Source organism: Hyla sarda, chromosome 2, assembly GCF_029499605.1.
Source record: "Hyla sarda isolate aHylSar1 chromosome 2, aHylSar1.hap1, whole genome shotgun sequence".
NCBI classification, from domain to species: Eukaryota; Metazoa; Chordata; class Amphibia; order Anura; family Hylidae; genus Hyla; species Hyla sarda.
In genome coordinates this window covers 196,644,511-196,664,180 of record NC_079190.1, presented here as the reverse complement: position 1 = coordinate 196,664,180, position 19,670 = coordinate 196,644,511, and the positions used below count along the sequence as shown (strand labels likewise).

The 19,670-nt window shown below is 41.2% G+C and overlaps 1 protein-coding gene across 1 annotated transcript in view; it reads right to left on the bottom strand.

The window, feature by feature from the left end:
• LOC130357778 (sodium/hydrogen exchanger 2-like) overlaps positions 1-19,670 on the bottom strand; it is an 80,564-nt gene that overhangs the window by 3,268 nt on the left and 57,626 nt on the right. Inside the window, exons 4-11 of the mRNA XM_056560525.1 lie at positions 17,444-17,661; positions 12,412-12,617; positions 12,199-12,288; positions 9,939-10,009; positions 7,110-7,268; positions 5,569-5,665; positions 2,375-2,509; positions 1,605-1,695 (exon numbers count right to left, since the gene is read on the bottom strand). Coding sequence (XP_056416500.1) covers positions 1,605-1,695; positions 2,375-2,509; positions 5,569-5,665; positions 7,110-7,268; positions 9,939-10,009; positions 12,199-12,288; positions 12,412-12,617; positions 17,444-17,661 — 1,067 coding nt within the window. The remainder of the gene's footprint in view (positions 1-1,604; positions 1,696-2,374; positions 2,510-5,568; positions 5,666-7,109; positions 7,269-9,938; positions 10,010-12,198; positions 12,289-12,411; positions 12,618-17,443; positions 17,662-19,670) is intronic.

The following is a 19,670-nucleotide window of genomic DNA, read 5'->3' as shown; positions in this document are numbered from 1 at the left end:
CCGCAGGTCCTAGCCTGGTCTGTAGGGTGCAAATGTTTGGGGTGCTGCATATGGGACAAGATGTCTAGGTGCAGAGTACTCCTTTAACGTTGTGTGTGGTATTACAATTTGGCTTTATTCACTTCAATGGAATTGTGCTGCAATACTGAACACAACCTAAGGACACGTATAATGCTGTTTTTGGAAGAAGTCAGCTCTGTTGGATAAAAGATAACCCCTTTAAGTCCTGCATAACCCCTTTAAGTCCAGCTTCCACATTCAGGAGCAGGATAAAGATGAAACCTAGAGGATACTTTGAACTTTGTTGGTTGGGAAGCTATTGCTGTTCTAATAGCTTTGCATCTATAGCCCAACATTTCAACTTCACAAACAGAAAAGGGCACAACATTTTGTTTTGTTCCATCTATCAGTGGTGGTCAGAGTGCATGTACAGCTATTAAGGAAACATTTTTTATTAAGCTATTAAGGAAAATATACGAAGCTATCGTAGTATAGAATCACAATATTAGGACACAGGCCTTAATCTTTAAGGCATACTCCGGCATCTGGTTAAAATAAAAATTCTGTAGATGTATATAGCATTCCTTACCTGTCTACCCCAATTTTAAAGCCACCAAAAATCCATTTGTTTTGGGGGTCCTTCACTTCCTCATTGCAATTCCTGGTTGAGCTGTTGCTCAGTACTACAATTCCCTCAGTAATTCATCATAGTTGATGCCTACTTTCCTCCCACAACACTCCTGACAGTTCCCTCATTTTACAGCTGACTATCACACATCAGTGAGGTTGCAGCACCTGCTATTCATTCTCTGCCTGTTTCTCTGCCAGTAGCCTTGTTCAGCACAAAGCCACATGCTGTAAAGACACCTCATTCTTCCCTAAGTGCCCCAATAAAGATATATATATGTATTTTGTGTATATGACAGGGATGTGGTGATATAGGCTGTAGGGACTGGTCAGAGGTGGTGATAGAAGTAATTTGGGATTGAGCTCCCAGACAAGATCCAGCAAAGCTTCCTAAGATAGCAATGGATGATGCGTTGTCTAGCGAAAGAGGGAGAAGCCAGGGAAGCAACACCACATTGAAAATAAAAGAACTACACGGCTTCGTGTCACGGAGGAATCATGCAAAAACATGCTGAAGCCAGTACAATTTGTGATAACACTGTATTAGTAAGTTATATATCTTGAAGGGATAGTCATATTTAAATACAATTTTCTAATACCCCTTTAAGATTGCCCATATTAGGACCACTTCACAAAGGTGTTGTCCAGTATAAAGAAAAACATGACCAGTTCTGTCTGGTGTTAAAGCACAGCCCTGTTTACTTCAATTGAGTTAAAATGGAATGCCAGACTACTCATGGATAGGTATGGCACTGTTACTGGAAGAAAATAACATTTTTCACTCTTGTTTAGTGCTTTTAATTTATCGGTATTCTTCTTGTGTATGGAAAAAAGTGGGGTACCTAAAGGATTACCACGCATGTATGGGCAGAATATGCAAACTCCATGTTCCCTTGTTTAGATTTGTACCCAAAGCCCGAGTGCAGTGTGTAAACATTTCAACAGCACAGATGTTTAATATTTTAGTGAAGTCTTACCTCTAAAGGAGGCTACACTCTTTCTTGGTGGTGCTTCAGGTAGCTTTGTGTGCCCAGGAAGAGACAAATACCGAGTGTGGTGTGTTGTGGCCTATATAAAAGAAACGCACAACAAGTCATGCAGCTATCAGTACTAGCAATGTTTCTACCTGTGACATTTTTATATAATACAATAGATTGTCTGTTCTATGGAGAATTGTGTTTATATTTCATTGGAATAATATTTATTTTCTTGCATCAAATGAAGCCACAAGTTAAAAAACGATCCCACTGAAATTAAGGGATGAGTTGTATAAGCACACCCATATAATCCTGTATTGTATGAGCAACTGGAGACTAACCTGAACACTCCCCAAAATATAATTGCTCCCATTTTAAGATTAATTTCCCTATAACATGACATTTATTCTTCATTTGCAGTCTGCCCAACCCATAGGCAGCTATGGATGTCCAAGTCAATCTAGATTCTCCCCTTAGACTTAGTTATGGTAACCCATCCCAACCAAGAGGCACCATCATGGTAATATGCACATTGATAAAAGAAGACATCATCATGAATATGTGGAATCCTTATGAGCTAATAATTCCATAATATTTCATATTATCTGGGTATTTGCAGACCCTCAATTAAATACTCCTGCAAAAGATCGCCTCACCTACTGCAACCATATAAAGCAAAAGTTCTATTCTCTTTTGGTTAACTTTCTTCTCAGTAATAGGATAAATCTAATAAACAATAAATCATAATACAAAAAGCAAATCATATGTACCGCTCTGTTCCTTGTGATTAGACTATTATGCTTCTTTATACTGTCTCTCATGCTGTGCCTTCGACGAATCAGTATTTCTTTGGCTTGTTTTTCATTGGTCCCACTTGAAAGGTTGTGTCTGTTATAGGAAAGTGTCTGCAACAATGGAAATGGAATATAATGAGATGATATTAGAAAGTCATTGCTTATATTTACCCCTTGGGGACTCAGGATTTTTGCACTTTCGTTTTTTTCCTCCTCACATTTTAAAGATCATAACCCTTTCAATTGTGCACCTAGAGACCCAAATGATGGCTTATTTTTTGCATCCCCAATTCTACTTTGTAATGACATCAGTCATTCTACCCAAAAATCTTTGGCTAAAACAACAAAAAAATAATAATTGTGCGACGAAATTGAAGAAAAAACACAATTTTGTAAATTTTGGGGGCTTCCGTTTCTACACAGTACATTTTTTTGTAAAAATGACACCTTATCTTTATTCTGTACGTCTATATGATTAAAATGATACCCTACTTATATAGGTTTTATTTTGTATTGGTACTGAAAAAAAAATCATAACTACATGCTGGAAAATTTATACATTTAAAATTGTCATCTTCTGACCCCTATAACTTTTTTATTTTTCTGCGTACGGGGCGGAATGAGGGCTCATTTTTTGCGCCGTGATCTGAAGTTTTTATCGGTACATTTTTGTTTTGATCAAACTTTTGGTAGGAAACAAACCCTCCGCTCGCATCCTAGCTGATCGGGACACCGCGGTTTCACTGCGGTGGTCCTGATCAGCCCAACATAGCTGCCGGGAATGCTTTTTTTTACAGTTAAGATGTGGTGATCAACTATTAAGGGTTAATAGCGATCAGTGATGCGCGCTATTAGCTCCAGGTCATGGCTACCGTTAGACGCTGGGACCTACCTGATATGACCCCGCGTTATATCGCGGGAGCAGGACCAGGACTAACAGGTACGCCCTGAGTCTCCAAGAGGTTAATTACTCATACACAATAGCTGGTATAAAAAGGGTTTTATTTATATTATACTAGTTGAGTATCCCGCATTGCCCGGTCTTCGTACCTAAACCTTGTGTAAGGGGAAAATCAACAATTATAACAAATAAAAAGAAGACGCTTACTTTCAATTTTCGCATACACGTCGATGATGAACTGATAATACTTCCCTACAGTTTAATATGTGGTTCTGTTCAATTTCTCAAACTGTATGCATAGAAATCCATTGCTTAAAAGTTCCTGCTTGTTTCAACTGTTACTGGGTTTATGTTCCTTGAATTAAACTGATATTCATCTTAACCTCGGGAGTATTATTGGGTACTGTGAAGCATTGTCCTCCCTACACTCCTGAATTGAGGAGTGCAGGAGTTACGAGAATTCAATCACTGCTGGCACATACAAGCATACTGCATGCCACCCAGCTTTCCCAGTCTCAAGAAGCCCCAGCAGTGATAGGTTTCTTGTCCTGCCCTCTACGTGCTGCTATTCTCTTTTCCTACCCCCAAACTGATGTCTTCCCTTGCCCCGTCCCCCTCACTCTTCTCTTAGCCTGTGGTGAATTTCTCCCCCTGTCCCAGACTAACTTTCCTCTGAACCTGTTTACTGAACAGTTAAATTATGCATGCCACTCGGCTTTCCCAGTCTACTGAAGCCACAGCAGTGTTAGGCTTCTTGTCCTGCCCTCTCCCACACTGGTGTCTTCTCCCAGCAGGATATTTAAATGTGCAGGATATATAAAATGTGAAACCACATTGTGATCCATAGGTGCAGGTCCTCCACTCCAACGTGGGTGCACAACTGCACTTGAAGTTGAGCACCTTGTAACGCCTTAGATCACATCAATGTAAGTGTTTGTTTAAAGTTAGTCATGGTTAACGCATCCACATACACGTTTATCAGGTGTCAGGATGCCATTGTGGTACTTGTGACCGTCTGCAGGCATCCTCCATTGTATGCAATTTTTGCTGGGGATTGCCCTAAGCAACGGTTTACAAGTGCAGGACCTCCGCCCCAGCAAAGGTGTACAACTGCACTTGAGGTTGAGTTTTCCCTGCTATAACCACGTTAATGCAAATATAAGCCATTATGTCTTTGCTTAGAGCTTATACTAATGCACCCTTTTATCTTGCTGGGTAGCATTAGGGTTTCACCTGTGAGGCCTGCTATAAATGAACCAACCAGGGTGGGGCTTGTATCTTGTCTACTCCCTCCCATTGTATGTGTGCTTAGATTCACACTGGAGGTGACTGAGGAGCAATCTGCAAGCCGGGCCTATGGCTGTCGTAATTTGGTTCCTGGCTTTATTTATCTGGCCAGGTAGGTTAGTTGATAGGACCAGCACCACTTGAGAAACCTTGGCGTGGTGTGCGGGCTCAAGTGTGTCCTTCATATAAGGATATACTGGCTAATGTCTCAATTTTACATCAATTTTGAGGGTTAGCTAATGTCATTGTTTACATTAACCACAGTTGTGAAACCACATTGTGATCCATAGGTGCAGGTCCTACACTCCAATGTAGGTGCACAACTGCACTTGGAGTTGAGCACCTTGTATCACCTTAGATCACATCAATGTAAGTGTTTGTTCAATCTAGAATAACACTCAGAAGATGTACCAAAAGTCCTATAGACTAGCATGTGCCCTGCTGTTTTACTCTCAGGCTGAGGATGTCAGTATCGGGACATCTTGAAACTGTACTATATTTTTATTTTACATATATGAAACATGTGTTGCAAGTTTAATATCTCCAGCTACATATATATATAGACTTAAATACACACATACGTTATGTTTTATTTATATAGATAAACACAATGGTGTTAGCCTGGTTTACAGATTTTATAGTTACTATACTTTCTGAATAACTAGCTAGTTTTAGGTTCAAAAGCTATGCACGTTTCTCTAAGGCACTTTTTAAATAAACCTTCATTAGTGTCATGACTTCAATTTATAAGAGAACCATGGTTGATGTTGTATTCAAATAATCTTATGGACCCCATTGACTTCTACTAATCAGGTTTTTGTCAGGGGTCTCAAGAATAGAGCTGCAGACTGCAGCAACAATTCGGAAACCCTGATGCATACCTTTAAAACACCAGTGTTTATCAGAACCTTATTAAAGTCTGGTCTGCTGTATTTTCTGATACACATCTAAATAGGAAACATAATAAAGTTTAACATCTTACACGTTGACGTATTTGGTAAAGGTTCTTTGATAATACATCTCGCATCTCATTGACTTCATTTGGTGATAGAGGTTTCACTTTATTTTTTTCATATGTTCTGGTTTGTGAGAAAACAAATCAAACAGTTGAGGATGACAGTGATGATGATGATGATGATGATAAAAAATAAATTGTAAAAATTGCTTGATTAAAGGGAACCTGTCATCAGTTTTATGCAGTCCAAACCGCGGGCAGCATAAAACTGGTGCAGAAATCGCCAGTCCAGGATACTATAAATTGCACTGAGATGCTTGGGAGTTTCTAAGTAAATAATAGTTGAAAAATGCCACTGGCATCAGGGTACCTAGTCCTCTGGTTGAGTACTGGCAGCTACTCCCCGCCTGGCCGGCTTGAGTGACGCGTCTCCTAGCAGTGTATAGGAGAGCAGCTGCCAGGACCCGCACCAAGGACTAAAACTATTATTATTCTGAAATGCCAGAGCATGTCAAAGTAAATCATAGTGTCCCAGCATCATGCTGCCTGCACCATTTTTACCATTACCTGGGCAGAATAAAATTAATGACAGATTCCCTTTAATTTAAATAGTAAAAGCAAAATTTTTTAATTTAGAACATTGGAAATATCCTATATCAAAAGAGCGGTAAAGCTGTACACCATTTCTTTAGCAAACGGAACAGCCTCCAGGAAACAAGGTAAAGGAATTATCAATTTTAGAGGTCTGTATTCATGCATATCCATTGGTCAACGTAGGAACTGCATGCACGAAATTATAAAATTAGTTTCTAAACTGCACATAACTTGCCCAGTGCCTGATGAATTTAGCCTTACTGTAAGAGCTGCATCACACTCACACATGATTCTTTACAAGCTGAGCATCGCCACCAGCTCAACAACATCCAATGAGGAGGCATACAGATCCTCCATCACTGTCAGCTAATGGGGACTCTCCTCATTGCATGATGCAGAAATGGTGGCGATTCTCAGCTTGTTACAAATCGTGAAGGTGTGTGTATTGAGGCTGCTGACGCAGTAGCACCCCTGGACTAGGCTAAATTTCGGTACCACCACCCCCCTCTTGTCAGGGACGGGATTTTTATCACCTTATTTTTTTATTGTATATTTGTTTTGCTCTTGCAGCCATCATTGAAAGAGGAAGGAATGGATCTTAAAAAGGTGTGGCCTTAATAATAAGGGGCAGGCAAATTAGGTTACGGGGGTGCATGAGTTTAGTCAGGTCTGAGGCAGCACAAAAACAAAATACACCAATGCACATAACCATAATGATCACACGATAAGCCAATAATCCCACACCATTTGGCAACGAAGTCCCTGCCCATCTGACTGTTAAGGGAGAGTACAGTCAGTCAACAAAAAAAAAATAAATTGAGGTTAGATAGTGTACCCCTGTAAGGATAGGAACCAATGTGATAATCTCTGTAGAGAACTGTACAATATGTCAGCGCCATATAAATAAATACATTTACAGAGAGCATAGAATAGTGCATCTCACATGACACCCTGCACATAATACTTTCACTTACCCTAAAGAAGATAAAGATGGATCTCTGCTTAGGCCGGTCTCTGCCATCTCGATAGCTTGCTTTATTTCCAGTTTTTTATATAAGGAAACTATACTTGATTTGGGTTCATTTTCTCTGACCAGCAGCTTTCTCAAGAATTTTTGATCAAAGTATTTAAATCTATTTAGAAAACAAATATATTTACTTTAATTACAGTGCAGTGAAATTTCCTGATTTAAAGGGGTACTCCGGTGCAAAACATCTTATCCACTATCAAAAGGATAGATGATAAGATCACGGGGGTCCCGCCGCCACCATCTCCGGGCTGGCACCAGCGGCATCAGGAACATGGGAGCTCCACGCTCTCATGTTCCGGAGCTGCTGTCCCGTGTTCCAGATCCACTGTCATGCCACGCCCCCTCTATTCATGTCTACAGGAGGGACACGACGCCTAGTACGTAGCCATCACGCCTCCTCCCATAGACCTGAGTGGAGGGGCGCGGTGGCTGTTGTCGCTAGTTATCTGGTACGGAGCGGAGTTCGCTCCATGCACGGATGACCAGGGTGCCGCGCCGGTGATCACAGGGGTCCCCAGCGGCAGGATCCCTGTGATGTAACATCTTATCCCCTATCCTTTTGATAGGGGATAAGATGTTTTGCACCAGGGTATCCCTTTAACTTCTTCAAGAAACCTCAAAAGGTTAAGCAGAAACAAGAAGCCAAGAAAACATTTAACCAACCTACCAGTCAATTATTGATGTTAGATTTAGTGACATGCAATAGAAACTAGCAGTCATTTCCTATGTCCAGCATTAAAAAGCTTAGTAAATCAGTAACAATGTCATCTTAGTAATACTGTGACCTTGCTATAACATTCATCGCCATATTGCTTTTGTGAAAAGTTAGAAACTATTTATTGCTTGTTTGTGGGCCACATTGTAAAATAGCAGTATTATGGGGAAATTGTTTAAGGGCAGTGTTTCTTTTTAAATCGATGATATAAGTGTTGGATAACACATCTCCTTAAAGCAGGTTCTCCAGAACTATCCACAGAGCACCATGCTCACTGTTTCTTCAAATACAACACTTCATCCGTACATGCTACCTTGTCTGGTACTGCGGCTTGTCCCATTTAAGTAAATAATGCCCATCAGGAGGGGTTGCAAACTTTACATTTAGAGAACCTTTTTAAATAAATGTTGTAATCATTTTTAAACAAGGTTACTATTGCTTAGTATTAGGATTTATTCAGAAATCACTCACTGGATACTAAAGGCTGCTACCGAAAGGGAGGGAAGTACAGATTTTTTTTATGTAATTACATAGCACTTTTATTGAAAAAAAAAATATTTACTTGATAACCCCGGGATTAATGTCTACATCTTGAGAACAAAAGTGAGTACACCCCAAAGTGTTAATATTTTGTGTGGCCGACATTATTTTTTAGCACTGCCTTAAGCCTCTTGGTATGGAGTTCACCAGAGCTTCACAGGTTTTCACTGTAGTCCTCTTCCACTCCTCCATGACATCACGGAGCTGGTGAATAGAGACCTTACCCTCCCCCACCTTCCATTTAAGAGTGTCCCACAGATGCCCAATAGGTCTACATGCTTGGCCAGTCTGTCACCTTTACCCTCAGCTTCTCTAGCAAGGCATTGGTCATCTTGAAGGTGTGTTTGGGGTCATTATTACGTTGGAATACTGGCTTGCGGCCCAGTCTCTGAAGGCAGAGGATCATGTTTTGCTTCAGTATGTCACAGTACATGGTGGCATTCATAGTGCTCTCAATAAACTGTAGCTCTCTCGTGCCAGCAGCGTTCATGGAAACCCAGACCATGACAGTCCCACCACAATGCTTGACTGCAGGCAATACACATTTGTCTTTGTACTCCTCATCTGGTAGCTGCTTGACACCATCTGAACCAAAAAGATTCATTTGGTCTCATTGGATCACAGGACATGTTTCCAGTAATCCATGTACTTAGTCTGCTTGTCTTTCGCTAACTGTTTTCAGGCTTTCTTGTGCATCATCTTTCAAAGAGGCCATTTTGATACAGTTTGTGGCAAAGGATCGGAGCACTTACAGTCTGACCCCCTTCAGTCTCGCCATCAATGCTAGCAGCACTCATACCTCTATTTTACAAAGAAAACCTCTGGATATGATGCTGAGCACATGCACTCCTCTTCTTTGGTTGACCATGGAAAGGCCAGATCTGAATGGGACCTGTTCTGTAAAACAGCTTTATGGTCTTGCCCACCATGCTACAGCTCAGTTTTAGGGTCTTGGCTAGGCCATCTTTATGTAGAGCAACAATTCATTTTGTAAATCCATAGAGAGTTCTTTGCCATAAGTTGCCATGTTGCACTTCAAAAGACCAGTATGAGAGAAATAACACCAAATTTCAGACCTCTGCTCTCCATTTACACCTGAGTCCTTGAAACACTAACAAGTGACATGACACCGAGGAGGGAAAATGTCTAATTGGGCCCAATTTGTACATTTCTACTTAGTAGTGTACTCACTTTGGTTTCCAAGGTTTAGATGTTAATATTTGTGTGTTGAGTTATTTTGAGGAGACAGCAATATTAAACACTTATACAGGCTGTGCCCTCACTACTTTACATTGTAGCAAATTTGTTTAGTCTTGTCACTTGATAAGATAAAATGTTTACAATTATTTGAGGGTTGTACCCACTTGTGTGAGATACTGTATATGTCTATTGCAGCGCCTATTTGTTTAACCAACACCAAAAATAATAATAATAATGTGACAGATAAGTAGGCATAACAACATAGAACAACACTAATTTTTGTGTAATAAAAGGCATATAATATAATAGTAATCCTACTTGTCTTTGCAATAGTTGTGTCCCCAGTGACCACATATGTCTTCAACACCAGCTTTCACATGATCCAAGAACTGTAGATGAAATGTTTAGTTATTGATAGAGCTAGTGTAAATGTTCACATCAGTAATGCACAATTAAAGGTACTTGGGAGGAAGAAAACATTTTTCAAATCAAATCCCCATAGCAAACCTCTCCTGCTCCAGACAGTTCCTGACAAGGACAGAGGTGTCAGCAGAGAGCACTGTGGTAAGACTGGAAAGAACTACGCAACTTCCTCTGGAGCACACAGCAACTGATAAATACTAAAAGGCTTTAGATATTTAAATAGAAGTAATTTACAAATCTCTTTCTGGCACCAGGCGATTTGAAGACATTTTTTTTAACCTTTGGAGTACCCATTTAGAGAGGTAAATCTCGATAATTTCTCCATTGTAACTTGCAGAACTCATAGGAGTGATAATGGACTAAACATGCTATAGTATCTGCTTTTCTCTAATCTACATGCTGTATGTCTATTTTAGGTGCTGCAGTATTTAATTACCAGTTTATTTATCCAATTGTTTAAAGCATACCCGTCAGATCCAACAAAAAAAACATTTTTTTTAATATACCACTCAGTACCTAATCCTGACCATGTACATCTAATTTTTATGTGTCTAGCACCTTTATTTATTTTTTTATTACATTTTTAATTTAGCTCACTAGTCTGAATTCCTCTCAAAGGGAGGAGATGTGGTGTCACTGTGCAAGTCTCCGCCCCCTCCCTCAGTATGCTGTCTGCTCAAATCTCCCCTAGCATTAGCAAAACTACAACTCCCAGCTTGTCCTCACTGACAGTAGCCAGACACAAGCTGACAGTGGGAGGATTTTTCCTTTAGCTGTGAGCCTTGCACTCACAGCTGTCAATCAAGGAAGTGTGTCCATGACATAGGTGATGATGCATGGACACAGCGGACTAGTATGTGTCAAAGCAGGCAGGGGCGACAGTTGTTTGACTGGCTTTTTCAGTATGAAATACTGAAAATTGTCTAATGAAAGCAATTTCAAAACCTATTGGTTTTGCATCCTTTACAACATATCAAAAGTTTTCCTATCCGACAGCACCCATTTAACATATGATTGTATAAAATATATATAATACTGTAGACAACTTTCGACCTCTCCTATCTTGCTTGTATTAGTAAATACTTGTATTTCTCATTAAATACATTTCTGAAACACCTTTTCTTATAGTTCCGTGTTGTACCGTTCATCTGTTATTTTTATTAGAAAATTATGACTAAAATGGCAATTGGATGTTACGAGTTAAAGCCATTTGCCTACACTGTCTGACACTATCCATTCAAAGCTGACAGCGCCAGACTGGCTATCCACATCTCCAACTGGTAACTCCCAAATTTGAATAAGAGTTACAAAGGAATAATTAATTCATGGGTAATGCTGGTATTTACTGAAACAGACATGTAAAGAGAGGCTTGAGTTCCTCTTAAAAAAAACAACATAAATCAAAAATATCTAATGGGTTATTGTTAAATCATCTCATAACTCAACAGGTACAGTTTCTCATTGAAGACACCCAATTGGTATATAGAGGCTAATTTTAAGGACACTCTTACACACAGCACTAGGGGCCACAGTGATCTTGGTAATTGTTGTGCAGCACCTAAGCTTACCACTTTAAAGTTTAGGTGCCACCAGGAAATTATCAGGTTAGCAAGCACTAGATGCAGCTGCTAGGACTGTGTGTAAGAGTGCCCTAAGGCATTGCTATATGGGTATGAAACCGTTTTCTCCCTTTTGAAGTAAAGCAATGGCAAGTAATCACTTGCGGGTCTATTCACACGTACAGCAGCCTACACATAGTTAATACACATGATTTTATGCTGCTAATTCCAATGTAAATTAAATGACTAAACACAGCTTAAAATCTTGTGCATCAAATCCTTCGCATTAAGTATGCGCTGGATACTGGGGGTGATATATCAAAACCTGTCCAAAGGAAAAGTTGCTGAGTTGCCCATAGCAACCAATCAGATCGCTTCTTTTATTTTTGAAAAGGCCTCTGAAAAATCAAAGAAGCGATCTGATTGGTTGCTATGGGCAACTGAGCTTTTTTTTGATAAATCTCCCCTACTGTACATGTAAATAGACCCTTAAATGGGGCTGTCTTCTACTGAACCTTTGATGTCTTTTTGTATTAGGAATTTATAGTCTTGCTCCAGTCTAAGTAGGATTATTAGTATGGATGGTTTTGCCTTACTCTGTTATGGATTTCTTCACTGATGATTTGCTGCTTTTTATCTGCCCTTTTAACATTTAAAAAATCCACCAGAGCACGAATCGAAATTCCCTAAAAAAGAAAAATATATCACATTCAACATCCAATTGTCAACATGTTTGTAAAAAGTTCTGACAGTGTTACAATCCATCCAAAAATACATGTATAAATATAATTTTGTAAATGTGTTCCTACCTGAAAAAATACAGTAAAAAAAATCACCACTATAACTGCTGTAATGAATAGCTTCTTCCTTGGAAATAAAGGAGAATCGGGGAGGAGAAACACCAGGGAAAAGCAGATTGCCCCTCGTAGTCCCCCATATGCAATGATGAACTGGTCTTTTGGGGTCAGTTGTATTGTACGGAACTGGTTGATTATCAGAGTCAATAAGAATACACCTAGGGAATAAAAATAAGGTTTCTTACATCAATAACTAATATTTAGGAGAACAATATCGTTGTCTCAACGTTCTGTATTAAAACAACCAACAGTATGTGTTACAACTGTGTAGGCAACTTAGAAAGGTGGTCTGCTTTGGATAATGAATTTTTGTTTTAAGGGTTCTAGACTGTAGGGACTGTAAACAGATTGTAGGTTGTTGCTGCTGGCATCGCCATTAACTAGCAGTAATCTGTGGGAGTAGCCAGCATCACGTGTTTGGTATTACCACAGTGCCACCACAGGTAAAATAAAGAATTACACACAGGGCTTTATTTACCACTTCTGCTGCCCTATGTCCCATTAGAGTATACTTACATGTGTTATGTGCAAATTTTGCTGAACATTTGCCATGGATTTCACCTCTGTACACTGAACATGGTAAAATCCTTTATGAATCTGTAAAACCAGCAGTAATTCTGACCTATGCAGATTTATCCAAGGGGCATGTCCAGGCCTGGTGTAATTGATATGGCTTTGCAGTGCAGTAGCTGGAGCAGATGGGTTAAGCTGTTGGTTTTGCGCCATCACTTTCCTTTGCCTTTCTGTCATCCTCTGTTTTCTCCTATCACCTTACATCACCCTCTGCTTTACCGTATTATACTGTAACACCCTCTGTTATCCCCTTACACCCTTTGTCCCCTCCAGGGCTGTATTTATAGATCATGCTGCCCTTAGCACTTACACTGAATACACCCCTTTAGGCTATATCCACACTGCGTAAAAATAAAGGCATTTGTGTAAAAAACACTTTTTCAAGTACTCCTGGAAAACACAGTTGGGGACATTTATCACCGTTGCTTTGGTAAGCAAGTTCTGTAGTCATTTTTTTCTTGCTATTTTTTTGCTTATGTATGACATATTTATCATACTATCACAGGGGGTTGATAAATTTGGCTTACATGAGCAAAAACCAAGAAATCACTTTTAAATGCCATTTTTTTAGCACACATAAGCAAAAACCATATAATGACTACAGAACACCACTATGCAGCTTTGAAAACAAAAAATGTGTGTGTTAAATTTTTTTAACACTGTTTTTTTCTCCCTAAATGTACCGTACTTACTCTTTTTTTTTTTTTTACTTCTACAGATCCGTGTATCTTGTGGACTCCTTCGGATTCGGTGGACTAATTCGACGACCAGCGTTTTTTTTTGCTTGATGTTAATAAAATGGTTAACGAGGGCTTGTGGGGGAGTGTTTTTTGTAATAACATTTTTTTTAAACCTGTTTTTTTTTTTTTTTTTTACTTACTGGACAGGCTTAGTAGTGGAAGCTGTCTTACAGACAGAGTCCATTACTAAGCCGGGCTTAGCGTTAGCCACAAAAACAGCTAGCGCTAACCCCCAATTATTACCCCGGTACTCAACACCACAGGGGTGCCGGGAAGAGCTGGTACCAACAGGCCCAGAGCGTCAAAAATGGCGCTCCTGGGCCTAGGAGGTAACAGGCTGGCGTTATTTAGGCTGGGGAGGGCCAGTAACAATGGTCCTCGCCCATCCTGGTAACGTCAGGCTGTTACTGTTTGGTTGGTATTTGGCTGAGAATAAAAATAGGGGGGGACCCTATGTGTGTTTTTTTTTAATATTTATTTATTTAAAAAAAACTGCATAGGGTCCCCCCTATTTTTATTCTCAGCCAAATACCAACCAAACAGTAACAGCCTGACATTACCAGGGTGGGCGAGGACCATTGTTACTGGCCCTCTGCAGCCTAAATAACGCCAGCCTGTTACCGCCTAGGCCCAGTAGCGCAATTTTTGACGCTTCGGGCCTGTTGGTACCGGCTCTTCCCTGCACCCCTGTGGCGTTGGGTACCGGGGTAATAATTGGGGGTTAGCGCTAGCTGTTTTTGTGGCTAACACTAAGCCCAGCTCAGTAATGGACTCCGTCTATAAGACAGCTTCCACAACTAAGCCTGTCAAGTAAAGTAAGGAAAAAACACAACAGGTTTAAAAAAAATTTTATTAATAAAAACACTCCCCCACAAGCCCTCGTTAACCATTTTATTAAAATCAAACAAAGAAAAACGCTGGTCATCGAAGTAGTCCACCGAATCCGAAGGAGTCCACAGTATACAGGGATCTGAAATGAGAAGAGAAAAAAAACACAAAAAATGGGTTAGTACATTTATTATCACCTGCTCTCACATCTCCCGCCCCGCACGACTACAACTCCCAGCATGCCCTTACAGTAAGGACATGCTGGGAGTTGTAGTTGTGTGGTGCAGGAGATGTGTGGGCAAGTGACAAGCTTGTCCCCTGCCCCCAGCTGCAGGACTACAACTCCCAGCATGTCCTTACAGTAAGGACATGCTGGGAGTTGTAGTCCTACACCTGAGGGCAGGGGACAAGCTTGTCATTCGCCTGCACTGCACAACTACAAATCAGAGCATGTCCTTACAGTAAGGGCACAGTGCAGGTGAAGGCCGGGGGGGGGGGGTGTTACGGTCAGGCACAGCGCAGGTGAAGGCCGGGGGGTGGGGGGGGTTACAGGCGGGCACAGCGCAGGTGAAGGCCGGAGGGGGGGGGGGGTGTATGCTGACGGACCCCCCCCTCCCTGACAGACTTCTATATCCCCAAATCATGTCACTGTTCCGGTCGGGTCCTGTGATTGGCTGCTGGTCCTGGCCAATCACAGGACCCAGCAGGAAATGTGAAATGACAGCAGGGGATTTAGGAGTCGGCGCCGGTATATGTAAGGAGCCCGGGCTGATATTACAGTGCAGCCGCCCGGGCTCCTCATACTGCCTCCCCGCTACCCTCACTTAATAATGATGGGGACACTGATATACATGCCCCCCTTGTCTCCCGCCCGCGCAGCTCAGCTGCCGCTGCTACAACACTACAACTCCCAGCATGTCCTCACTGTAAGGGCATGCTGGGACTTGTAGTCTTGCAACAGTTAGCATACAGATGGGAGTTGTGTGGCGCTGGCAGGTGAGAGGGGTGGGGTGGGAATCGCCCAGTTTAGAAGCAAATCCCCATATCAAACCTCTTCTAAACTGGGCGTTTCCCGAGACAGGTGTCATCAGAGAGCACTTAGACAGAAAAGAACAACCTTAAAGGAGTAGTCCAGTGGTGACTCAGTGGTCAGCAACTTATCCCCTATCCTAAGGATAGGGGATAAGTTGCAGATCGCGGGGGGTCCGACCACTGGGGCCCCCTGCGATCTCCTGTACGGAGCCCCGACAGCCCACGGGAATGGGGCGTGTCGACCTCCGCACGAGGCGGCGGCCGACACGCCCCCTCAATACAACTCTATGGCAGAGCCGAAGCGCTGCCTTCGGCAATCTCCGGCTCTGCCATAGAGATGTATTGAGGGGGCGTGTTGGCCGCTGCCTCGTGCGAGGGTCGACACCCGCTATCTGGGCAGAGAGCCGGGGCCCCGTACAGAGAGATTGCAGGGGGCCCCAGCGGTCGGACCCCCGCGATCTCAAACTTATCCCCTATCCTTAGGATAGGGGATAAGTTTTTCACCACTGGACTATCCCTTTAACTTCAGAAGCTGGGCGATCCCCAGCATAAAAATGCATACAATGGAGGATGCCTGCAGCGGACTACAAGTGCCACAATAGAATCCTATACCAGATAGACGGTGTGGATGTGTAACAATTAGAATAATACAATACAGAAATTTAGGTGCACTACTGTGGTAGATGTATACAATGACATTGGCTATCCCTCAACACTGATGTTAAAATTGAGAACTTCGCCAGTGTATCCTTATATGAAGGACATACCAGAGCCCGCACACCAACGCCAAGGTTTCTCAAGTGGCACAGGACCTAACGCTAATCTACCTGTGTGTAATAAGCAAAAACCAGGGGCCAGTGGGCAATTACAGCAGCACTAGGCCGACATGCAGCCTGCTCCCAGTTCCCTCCAGCGTGACTAAGCACACATACAATGGGAGAAGCCCCACCCAAGTTGGCTGATATAGGTGCATGGCCTCACAGGTGCAACCCAAATGCTGCCTGGAAAATGTTCAAGGCGCATTAACATATGGAGTTTACACACCTCCAAGTATAAATTTTCAAACAACAACAAAAAACGTGGTCTCAAATGGCTGGAGGTGCTCAACCCCAAATGCAGTTGTGCATTTCTACTGGGGGAGCAGATCCTGCCTTGTAGTCCATTGCTAGGGGCGATCCCCAGCATAAAAATGCATACAATGGAGGATGCCTGCAGCGGACTACAAGTGTCACAATATAATCCGACACCAGACAAACGGTGTGGATGTGTAACAATTAGAATACTACAATAAGCTCATAAGTACTGAAAGGATTAAGATTTTTTAATAAAAGTAATTTACAAATCTGTTTAACTTTCTGGAGCCAGTTGATATATAAAAAAAAAAAAAAAATTTCCTGGATAACCCCTTTAATGGTCAAAATGGGAAAGTAGTAAACTGGCATATAAAAAGCTAAGTAAGGAGTGGTCTGTTCCCAAGGAGAGCTGGGTAAACAGAAGCCTAGAATATAGCAATTGAGAAGGTACATAAAAGTGTGGTCTGGCATAAGGATGGGAAACGGTGCTGTGTAATAGGTTCCTAGACTGATAGAAATATATATATTCAGAAGATGTGCCTACAACAAAATGGTAATTTACACCTTTAACAATGTGAACATCAATTATTTCTCATTTTGATGACAATATGTTCAGATTTAGTGGTAAGAATACACAGTATGTAGAGTATCGTGTACACCCCCCTAGTAAAGTGATCCTATAAGGAGTGGGACTGCAGTATATATAGCTTGCCAAGTTATTTTCTGTCTCATACTTACCCATTGCTCGCCAAATCAAGCAGAATAACAAAGTAAAACAAACAAAGGCCCAGTTCCATTCATGGTTTCTTCCGACTGTGGAAACGCCCATGAAGATAAAGATCAAGGTTTCACTGACACTGCTCAACATCTTCATGAAATATTTAATTGTTGTGTATGACTTCTGAGACACATTCTCCTCCACATATTTATTCATGGTCATAGCGCAAGTGGTGATTCTGAAACAGAAAGATCCGGGGAGAAAAGTTTAGTAAAATCCTTTTAATGTCACTTCTTGTATTGATCTATGGTTGGTTAATAATATAACACTTTGTTTTCCATGAGGTTCTAAAATGCCAGTAATTATACAGGCGGGTCCCATTATAAATGCTTACATCTTCTATTAAGTAATAGGTAATTAAGATGGGTGACCTCACTCGAGGGTTAATCCTTGATCTGCACACATGTTGTAACTGCTTAAAAACTTCCTTTATTACATCCTGCGTCATTCTTGTTATTATCATTATTATTATTTATTGTATTATACTGTAAATGTAAGGAAGGGAGGTGGCTGCAAAAAAAAAGTCAGCTGAGCACAATATTTCAGGTTTTCCGAGATCTCTCATAAGTCTTTAAAGGGGTTATCCAGGAAAAAAATTTTTTATATATATCAACTGGCTCCAGAAAATTAAACAGATTTGTAAATTACTTCTATAAAAAAAATCTTAATCCTTTCAGTACTTATGAGCTGCTGAAGTTGAGTTGTTCTTTTCTGTCTAAGTGCTCTCTGATGACATGTGTCTCGGGAGCCGCCCAGTTTAGAATGAAATCCCCATAGCAAACCTCTTCTACTCTGTGCAGTTCGCGAGACAAGCAGAGATGTCAGCAGAGAGCACTGTTGCCAGACAGAAAGCAACAACTCAACTTCAGCAGCTGATAATTATTGGAAGGATTAAGATTTTTTTAATAGAAGTAATTTACAAATCTTTTTAACTTTCTGGAGCCAGTTGATATAAAAAAAAAAAGTTTTTTCCTGGAATACCCCTTTAATTTGCATTAACCCCTTAAGGACCAAGGGCGTACAGGTACGCCCTTGGTCCTGCTCTCCTGATATAACGCGGGGTTACACAGTAACCCCGCGTCATATCACGGCGGGCCCGGCGTCATAGTGAAGCCGGGACCCGCCTCTAATAGCGCGCAGCGCCGATCGCGGCGCCGCGCGCTATTAACCCTTTAGCCGCGCGCTCAGAGCTGAGCCGCGCGGCTAAAAGTGAAAGTGAAAGTTCCCGACTAGCTCAGTCGAGCTGTTCGGGATAGCCGCGGCTAATCGCGGCATCCCGAACAGCTGACAGGACAGCGGGAGGGCCCCTTCCTGCCTCCTCGCTGTCCGATCGCCGAATGACTGCTCAGTGCCTGAGATCCAGGCATGAGCAGTCATGCGGCAGAATCGTTGATCACTGGTTTCTTATGAGAAACCAGTGATCAACATAGAAGATCAGTGTGTGCAGTGTTATAGGTCTCTATGGGAGCTATAACACTGCAAAAAAAAAGTTTTAAAAAAAGTGAATAAAGATCATTTAACTCCTCCCCTATTAAAAGTTTGAATCACCCCCCTTTTCCAATAAAAAAAAAAACACAGTGTAAATAAAAATAAAAATAAACATATGTGGTATCACCGCGTGCGGAAATGTCTGAATTATAAAAATATATCATTAATTAAACCGCTCAGTCAATGGCGTGCGCGCAAAAAAATTCCAAAGTCCAAAATAGTGCATTTTTGGTCACTTTTTATATCATTTAAAAATGAATAAAAAGATCAATAAGTCCTATCAATGCAAAAATGGTACCGTTAAAAACTTCAGATCACGGCGCAAAAAATTAGCCCTCATACCGCCCCATACACGGAAAAATAAAAAAGTTATAGGGGTCAGAAGATGACAATTTTAAACGTATTAATTTTCCTGCATGTAGTTATGATTTTTTCCAGAAGTCCGACAAAATCAAACCTATATAAGTAGGGTATCATTTTAATCGTATGGACCTACAGAATACATATCAGGTGTCATTTTTACCGAAAAATGTACTACGTAGAAACGGAAGCCCCCAAAAGTTACAAAACAGCGTTTTTTTTTCAATTTTGTCGCACAATGATTTTTTTTCCCGCTTCACCATAGATTTTTGGGCAAAATGAATGATGTCATTACAAAGTAGAATTGGTGGCGCAAAAAATAAGCCATCATATGGATTT